General features: G+C 26.3%; 1 protein-coding gene across 1 annotated transcript; it reads left to right on the top strand.

Moving 5' to 3' along the window:
• The first annotated feature begins 7308 nt into the window (after window positions 1-7308).
• LOC118450876 (large ribosomal subunit protein eL6-like) lies at window positions 7309-9041 on the top strand. The gene is made up of 4 exons (XM_035886875.2): window positions 7309-7413; window positions 7671-7865; window positions 7932-8205; window positions 8618-9041. Exons 2-4 carry the CDS (start codon window positions 7671-7673, stop codon window positions 8962-8964), a joined length of 816 nt encoding a protein of 271 aa, XP_035742768.1. The 5' UTR covers window positions 7309-7413; the 3' UTR covers window positions 8965-9041.
• Window positions 9042-9568: the final 527 nt, after the last annotated feature.

The raw sequence follows: 9568 nt of genomic DNA, 5'->3' as shown, positions 1-9568 counted from the left end.
AGAACTCGAGAAGACATCATTCTATTATACCGTTGAATCAGGACTAATACACAAAAAACTTTTTCTCTGTCTATGAAATACATAGGTATATCATACTTCATATTAAAAATCGAAATAGTTCAAACGAATTAAGATATGCGTCCATGCATTCGATAAATAAGGAAAATGTTTTATACACACGTCCCCACGTGTAATATAATAACATGATTAATTGACATAATGAAATGATTAATTTACAAGTTATGATATATATCTTAGAATTAGTATACTCCAATTGCGTAACCGTGTTTGCTGAATTTTTTCTATATATCTCTAGTGTTCAAATAATTGGAGTACATTAAGATATACTAATCCTTGAAACTTATAATACTCAGAGATTTAACATTTCAAGATTCATGATGATAAAACCTATTTTTTCTTCTCTATATATATGAGGAATCAGTATCTGAAAACTTGCCGCGTGCTTTCGTTACATCTTGTATATATGAACGTTATTTAATTTTTTATTTTATACTACTTCATAAATCTCTCCAATACTCTTAAATACTTCCAATACAAAAAGCAACTTTTCTTCTTGTAGCATCAACTTTATCATTTTTTTGCAAGCAGATCTTCCGAATTATACAAATAAATATCTTTATTCGTCTTCATATTCTGCTTATTTTATACACACAAACACACGCAGGTACACGTACACACACACATACACATATACCACATTCACTGCAAATTTATCATAATAAGCAAATTGGTGAGTCTTCAACGAAGCTCTTCAATGAATGAAAGAGTAAAATGGATCATAGACGTTATAAAGCTTATCAAAGCTGCTGAATAAACTGCCAATATAACGATAACCAAAAAATAGAGAAGTATACTATTTATAAGGAAAATTTATCAGGAGAATTTACAGCAAAGAAATACTTTTTGTAAATATAACCGTTAAGAAAACGAAATCAAGAAGATCTCCAAACAGAATGAGTGAAAGTCTACAACAATAACAATTTTTTAGTTAATGAAGATTAACGCATAAAGAAGGATAATATTACAAATTCAATTGCAAGTTATCGTACTAGAAAGTAAGATGACTATTTAGTCGCAAATTTTTTGTGGTTCTCGTAAAAAGAAGCAATTTTTGGAGATCAAAAGAACAAGTGTAAAATCAACGGCATTCAATCTGACATTAGTAATAGAAAACTATGAAGAAAAAATGTCAGCACGTCCAATATATAATTCTGTAATTTCTCCAGACCAAATCTTTTTTCTGGATTCTATCTTCTATACTGTTCTACTTCCAAGACAATGTCGAAATTAAAATTGAGAGTGACACAAAATTCTCTTAATATCCTATCGTATATCTAATACGCCATCTTTATTTATAATTGTGAATGGAGAATCCTAAAGAAGAAAAAGCATAAAGAAAGAAAAAAAAAGATAAATCTTTTTAAATAGAAAATAGAAAAAATATCTAGAGAAAAATATTTTACCTTAACTATAACAACTCTTATGACTTTCAAATCATATCTTCTTCTATAAAAAAAATCTGAAACCATTTTAATGATTCCTTTCTCTAAACTCCACGTAGCGAAATCATTGATCTCGATACGACTTGTATCGATCGAATACCACTCTCGTAAAATATTTTCCATACCGCAACGGACCAACATTTCAGAATTGAATTTTAAATGATATATTATTTGGTGGATTGTAACAATAATCGGAATCATGTTCTTTTAACATGAATATCATTAGCCAGCTGGCTGAAAACATATCTAAAGGACTTGTTACTAAAGAAAATTCCTTAGTAGTGTTGTAATTAAAGATAATTACGATGTAATACCATTCGCCTTACGCAGTAGAATGATTCACGCAATTGTGTGTAGCGTAAACTCGATGTTGCAATACCTTCTTTGAACCTACCTTGAACATCATCGCTGTCATTTCCATTTCTAATGAAAAAAAATTAATATAGCAGAAATAAAGAAAATAAGATCAGGGATATATTCACCTTTCATCGATTCAGATAAAAATAAAGGTAGATAGAAATTCATATGATCTTATAATCTTCGAAAGAAAAAAAAAAGAAGAAGATAAAGAAAGAATATCTTTAGTGACCCAAAAAAGTCATTTTTTTGTTTGTCGATTAATTATTATGCTATTTTTTAAATTGATTACTATTCTCTAGAAAATGGGAGTATTTCTATCTATGAAAGATGGCATAAGATTAAATTTCTAAACTATTAAAAGAATTACGTTTTTTTCTATTATTATGATTGTCGTGCAGATCGGAAATCATGCAACATGTATGTACATATTCGTACAATAAAAATGATTTTATCTGTGGCATTAATTTATTATTTATAAATTAATAAACGTTTTGTCTCATTTTTTGTTGCTTCCTATATATATATTATGTATTTATATATATATATATATATATATATATATATATATATATATATTTACATATGCACGTTACATATTATTGTACATATGATAGTAATATATATATATATATATATTATATAGTAATATATATATAGTAATATATATTATATATATATAGTAATATATAATATATATATAGTATATATATAGTAATAATATAATAATAGTAATTATATAGTAAATATATTAATAGTAAATATATAATATAGTAATAATATAATAATATATAATATATATATAGTAATATATAATAATATATATTACTATATATATATTATATATAATATATATATAGTAATATATATATATATATAGTAATATATATATATATATATATATATATATATATATATTTACATATGCACGTTACATATTATTGTACATATGATAGTAATATATTAAAAGAAATGATTCAAATTTTATTTTTATTGAAATAATTTAGTAGACATCCCGATCGATATAATCGAAGCAAGCACTTAACAAAATGAACTGCGACTATCACCCGTTTAAACAAATATATATGAGTGTTATTTAATAATTTAACTATCGAAGCTATGTAAAGTAATAAAATGTTCTTATAATGTGTGAAGAAAAAATCTGTAATAAAAATCTGTATAAAAGCTGTTTATTTTTTACTGCACCATATTGTAGTTACAAAATAGATGTGGTTATAAAATACATGTGATTGCAAAATAATACAAAATACTTAACTGTAATACACTGTTCCCAATCTTTTTTGAATAATATCCCACCTCAACATATCAAAAACTTTAATCCCCTCTCAAGTAATCTAATAGAAAATAAAAATCATATAAAATGTGTTACATAAATTGACTTAAAAGAAGGGTCTGTGCTGAAAAACATATGTCTATACGATAGGTAAACAGTATGAGCGGTAGGATGTGCGTTTTGTTTCTTTTAATTATTCAGTTTCAGCATTAGGCACCGAATACAACGATCCTGTATGATGGATTGTAAGACATCAAAGAGAAAATATAGAAAATAAACATTTCCCCGATCTATTCTTACTTTTACCTGACTTACATAACTACATAGCGATGAAGATACCACAGAAATGATAAAGTAATTTTAGTACACTTACACGTTAAAAAATATATTACATAGATATACGATGTCCATTCAAAAATGTGAAACAAGTAAACGGACAAAGAATTTTATACAGTACACCTATAAGGATTAAGCTCAAAGAAAATAATTGCAAAGATACTATTGCAAGATATATTCAACAAAACATTCGATCCGTCTATTACAAATTGTATGAGATGTCTACAAAATTTCCAGCTGACAGAATTTTGCGCATCTATGCATCATTAGAAATTGTAAAAAATTACCGTTTCTGTCTACAGAAACAAGCAGAAAAGAAATCAATACATAATTTCGTAACAACACTATATAAATATCTATTGCAATTGTAAAGATTACTTTAAACACACAGAAAGGTCTTTATATGTGTACAAAACTATTATATATTTGGAGTTTACCTATAATTTAATAACGGGAAATGGAGAACTTCTTAAACGATATTTCAGGAGTTACAATATTCCTCAATGATATAAAAATTACAAGTGCTTACCGTTAAATTACATTTAGAGGATCTAGATCATGTATTAACTAAGTCAAGTCAAGTGAATATACTAATTAATAAGGAAAAATCGGAATTTTTACAAGTTTAAGAAAATACTGCAGGTATATCGATCGATAAAAATGACATTCATAACACAAAAGCGAAAATGGGCACCATTGATAAAATGTCGTGATCGCAAAATAACACAGAATTAAGAGGGTTTATCGATTTTATAAATTACTACGACAGATTTATCGAAAAAATCTTAAATTTATTATTATTTCCATTGTATTACTTATCGATCATGTTCCACTTAAATGGTCTAATAAGTATGAAGAAGCGTTTTAAATAAAGAAACAGTTAAAAAGCGATAAAATTTTAGTTCATTTTGAACTAAACGAACAAAACGATTTCTACAATACGCATCAGAAACTCTAACAAAAATTCAACAATGGTATTCACAAATCGATAAATAATTTTTACAGTAGAAAAATTTCATCAATACGGAAATTATTTTACATTACACCTCGACTACTAACCATTAGTACAAATTTTTTGATTATCGAAGAAATTATCAGCATACAGTATTATGAGGATGCATGTTGTAAATATATATATGCATCTATATAGTGTACTTAAATTGTTATATAGTTCATTAAGCTATCACTCAATGCTTAACTTTCTTTTTTCGTTTTGTATTTTATATTTAAACTTTAGTTGCTGCTCTCCTTTCTCGTCTAAAATGGTTAGTTCTTATTCGGTTCTTGTTTTGTACGTGCGTCTGTAATACCTGATAACATTTATTGTTTTATTTATTTCATATTAATTAGTATAGTCTTCATTTTAGACCAACAGATTATAGGGTTAACACGTTTTTGTTATTCTAAAATATTGTGCTAAAACGTTTTTATCGCATCTTTTATTGCTCTTGTTCGAATTTATTAGTAAAAATTTTTTCAATAATATCGCATTGTTTGAATGTTCTTTTTTATCATGGAAATAAAGAAATTGTTTAATCTTACAAGATTAAGTATGGTGTGTTATTCTTTTTTGAAGCATAAGAGTTGACAAGATAGTTGAGTCTGATAAAACTACATCTAAAAAAGAATCGATACAGTGGAAAAAAGAATAGTCGAGAATCACCGTGATCATATTTAGTATGATCATATACAGTTATTACATATAAATATTGTAAATTATTCCTGATACCAAAAACAATACAGAGAGAGCTGCGTACACTGTATGGTGAAACAATTGAAAATACGAAACAACATTGCTGACAGGAATTTTATGAGTTTCGCATAAAAGACGAGGAGTCCATCGCAACGTAGATTGAAAAGTTTTGAACGATTTCCAAAAAATTGTGTGATGAAGATGAAAAACTATGATCGCGATCATGTCGAAACTATTAAATACTTTACCGCCAAGATTTTCCACGTTCTCAATGACATGGGAATGTTAAGGAATAGAAATATAGAAAATGCAACTGGAGGAAAGAGATCTTAAGATAAATCAAGGTTCGTAAATTAGAAAAATATTCGACAAATTTTGTATGAAAGAAGCGAATTAGGAGAGAGTATTTGTCGAATCTTCCTAAAAAGAATTCTGCACGATCCGGATCAAAAATGACTCCGACACGATTCTTCTCATGTAACATTCCTCCCAACACCTGGTGATTGTAATTGATACCACTGATCCTGAACCAATATGACCCAAAAACTGAAATATTTAAAAAATTGAATCATTTGTATTGTCGTAATTTCAAAAAGGATATTATTTTTTAAACGCCTCTTGTATAAATATAATGTATATATATAAGCAATACATTTTTGTTAATCTTTATGCGCAAAAGTGTGCTCATCTTAAAAAATCTATAATCATTTCGTATTAATACGAAGAACAGTTGAAAAGAGTTAAAATATATATGTGTAAGTACGTGCGTTCGATAAATAAAAAAAATATGTTATACATATGTCTCCATATATAATATGAGGAAGAAGTTCTATTTCAATATAAAACTATATTAAATTATGCAAAACCTTAGATACGCATGTTTCTATTCCATTAGAAAATTATAATCTAAATATGAAAGTTCATTCAGAACGAACATTACAATTACAGATAATACTTTATACAAGCAAATTTACGATTCACATAATTTATTGCAATATTTTTATATATTTATTACTTATATTACTTATACTTTTCTTCCTTTTTACATAAAATCCTGACGATTTAATTAATGGAATATGATGTACCATTGATATCTTTTCCTTTCTCAAGCAAAAATATATTTTTCTATGACCAGAATACAAATACCCTAAATGATATTAATTAGGATAAAGATAAGAAACGATATACGCTGATTGAGGAACTATTTGATTCTTGATCATATCATTGGATTTCTTTTTATATATTATCTCTTTTAAACAATTCATCGTACCATTATCAAACAATTTTTTTAACTTAGAATGAACTAGTACTTTATCATACGTATAAATGAAAATTTACATCATTTGTGTTTTTACTGAAAATTGATGATATCAGTGAATAGATACATGTTTATATGTCCTGGACGTTTTGTTGTTCGTTGAACGTGCATTGCAGCGGATATATATTTTTAATATAGTAATGCATTGGAGCGATACTACGTTCTTGAGTGCACGATGCGTTACTGCAAACGAATAGTACAGGAAGGACCGTTGCGCCTACATAACGTTTTTTCGATCTTCATCGTCATCGGGAATGAATATGAATCTTCAAAATATTTAAATTATATCGAAATATACCAAAAATTAAGATATATCGAAATATTTTTCATTAAAATTATTCGAAAATTTTCAAGGTATAGCCATCTCCTATTTTTTTATAGGAAACTCCTATTTTTTTATTTTTATCGCGATAATCTTCTCTTGTAACATCCCAAATTTCGCGGTTTTTTAATTTCTTCAATTAGAAAAATTCATAATTATATATAAACCATATATATATATTAACTTTTTTTAAATTTAAAGTTTAAAACTATTAAACTTATAAAGTATAGAAATTCGTAAAAATATTTCCTTGACTTCAGCTGAAGTACATTGATTATTATTTAGTTTGTTATTGTGTACACAATACATTGTTATAGTTCATTTACATTTTATATAAAATCTAAATTTGAAAATAATCATGTTTTTCTATTAAGTATAATGCTTTTCCCGCTCTTTTTTGCAAAGATATTTAAGAATTCTCGATATATTATAGATATCGATATTTAAATTTTTCATTCATTGAAGGCCCGATAGATGGAGTAATGCTGGATCTCTTAACTTTTCGACGTATGCTAAGAATGTGACTCAGATGTGAATCAAAAATTATTCAAGAAATTCTATAATTCTAACGTAAGTGTTTCAATTATTAACTGAAAAAATTCTACTTTTTATAACGTTTTTTTATAATTTGGAATATATCTTTTTGTTCCAAAGCAATTTTGTAAAAATACCTTGCCGGAATGTTAATCTTACGTTTTATCTTACGCTATTTATTTAACTTTATAATCCAATGTGGATAAACTTAACCTAAGATTAAACTTTGATAATAGATTTTATAAACTATGGTTATAGTAACCTGCTTATAAAAATTTTCGATGTTTTCACAGATGTCGGATACAAAAACAATATCACTGGAAAATACTGCGCCAGCAGTTACAATTTCAACCGAAAAGAAAGCCAAGAAGAAATCTAAGAAACCAAGAAATTATGATCTAGGAAATGGTGTTTATAGATTTAGTCGTTCACGCATGTACCACAAAAAAGCCATTTATAAGTTTCTAGATAAAAAAACACCTAAAATCGTAAGTAATATAATAAGATCTATTTATAAAACATTGGAAAAAATGTATGAACATTTTTTTTTATAGGTAAAACTTAAAAAACCATTGACGAGCGAAAAAGAAATAGGCGGTGATAAGAATGGAGAAAAACGAATTGTTCTATTAAAGAAAAGAAGGGCCAATTATCCTACAGCAGATCCTATTACAAAGAAGCATGCCAAAAAATGCTTCCGTGAACATCGTCGATATTTAAGATCTACTTTAGTTCCAGGAACTATTTGCATTTTATTAGCTGGGTCTCACAAAGGGAAACGTGTTGTTTTCTTGAAACAGCTGAAAACTGGATTACTGTTAGTTACAGGTTGGTTTTAATATATTTTTGCTAATTCTATCCATGAAAACATATATAAATAATGAGTTATGTATGCAGAGTATCGATTCATAAATGTCTGAATCAATTTCGGATATATATCAAAATATAAAAATAAAGTTTAATAAAAAAAAATTTGTGCATACAAACAATTATTTTATCCGTGATCTTCCTGAGTTATGAAGATCAACATAGTTATTTTAAATAATATCCTTTTTTATACTTATAATGCAGTAGTGATCATTTGAAATCAAAATCATATTTAGTATATATAAATATGTGTTTACACACACACACACATATATATAGGAATAAAAAGAAATGTAATTACTCGTCGATTAATATTATCTATCATTTTTATTATTTCTGCAAGATTTAATAAATATAAACCTTTATGTCTTAGGTCCATTTCTGATCAATGGTTGTCCACTGCGTAGAATAAATCAGAATTATGTCATAGCAACTTCTACACGCATTGATCTTTCTGGACTCAAATTGCCAGAACACATAAATGATGAATATTTCAAAAGAAAACGTGAAAAACGATTAAAAAAGGAGGAAGGCGATATTTTCAGTAAAAAGATGGATGAATACAAACCAAGCAATCAAAGAAAATTGGATCAGAAAACTTTAGATAAATTTATAATAGAAAAAATTAAAACAAATCCAGACAAGAAACTATTATTCACCTATCTGTCAGCTATGTTTGGTTTGCGAAGCAGTCAATATCCGCACAGATTAAAATTCTAATATACTGTTACAACTAACTTGTATGATTTTATGAGCTAAATAAAGAGAATGATTTTATGAGCTAAATGAAAAAAAATGATTTTATTTTTTGTGTTCTATAATTAACTACTTATTTAATCATTTAGCTATAAAATGATATACATACAAGATATATGCATACCATACTTTATCGAATAAAAAAAAGAAAAACAAACAAAAAATTCTTTTATTTTATTCTTATGCAATATATTCAATAAATAAATAAATTAATCCTCAGAGAAATTAAGAATAAAAAAATATAAAGAAGTAAAAAAGGATGTTGAATGTATACTAAAATAACAAAATTTGTAAAAACGCAATTGTAATTAAATGATTTACGTGAGATAAATAATGACAATGGATATTTACCAAGTGATCTTAATTAACAAATATGTACAATATTACATGGAACTGATATCCTCCAGGTATATTTATACAAAATTTTATATATGCAATATATGTATATATTTTTTATTTGCATTTTTATATATAATATCTTATTTGTATATCATATTTTATACATAATATCTTATTTTAATAGTATTTTATTTTCTAACATTAATATAGATGGAAAAAAATGTATTAC

Source organism: Vespa mandarinia, chromosome 21, assembly GCF_050613455.1.
Source record: "Vespa mandarinia isolate Hongniang chromosome 21, ASM5061345v1, whole genome shotgun sequence".
NCBI lineage: Eukaryota > Metazoa > Arthropoda > Insecta > Hymenoptera > Vespidae > Vespa > Vespa mandarinia.
Note: the sequence above shows the minus strand (reverse complement) of the source record. Positions and strands in the feature narration are given on the sequence as shown.

Coding starts and splice junctions, on each gene's coding strand:
- LOC118450876 (XM_035886875.2), top strand. CDS start 7,671: ATGTCGGATACAAAAACAATATCACTGGAAAATACTGCGCCAGCAGTT. Junction 7,866..7,931: donor ATAAAAAAACACCTAAAATC/GTAAGTAATATA, acceptor TTTTTTTTATAG/GTAAAACTTAAAAAACCATT. Junction 8,206..8,617: donor TGGATTACTGTTAGTTACAG/GTTGGTTTTAAT, acceptor TTTATGTCTTAG/GTCCATTTCTGATCAATGGT.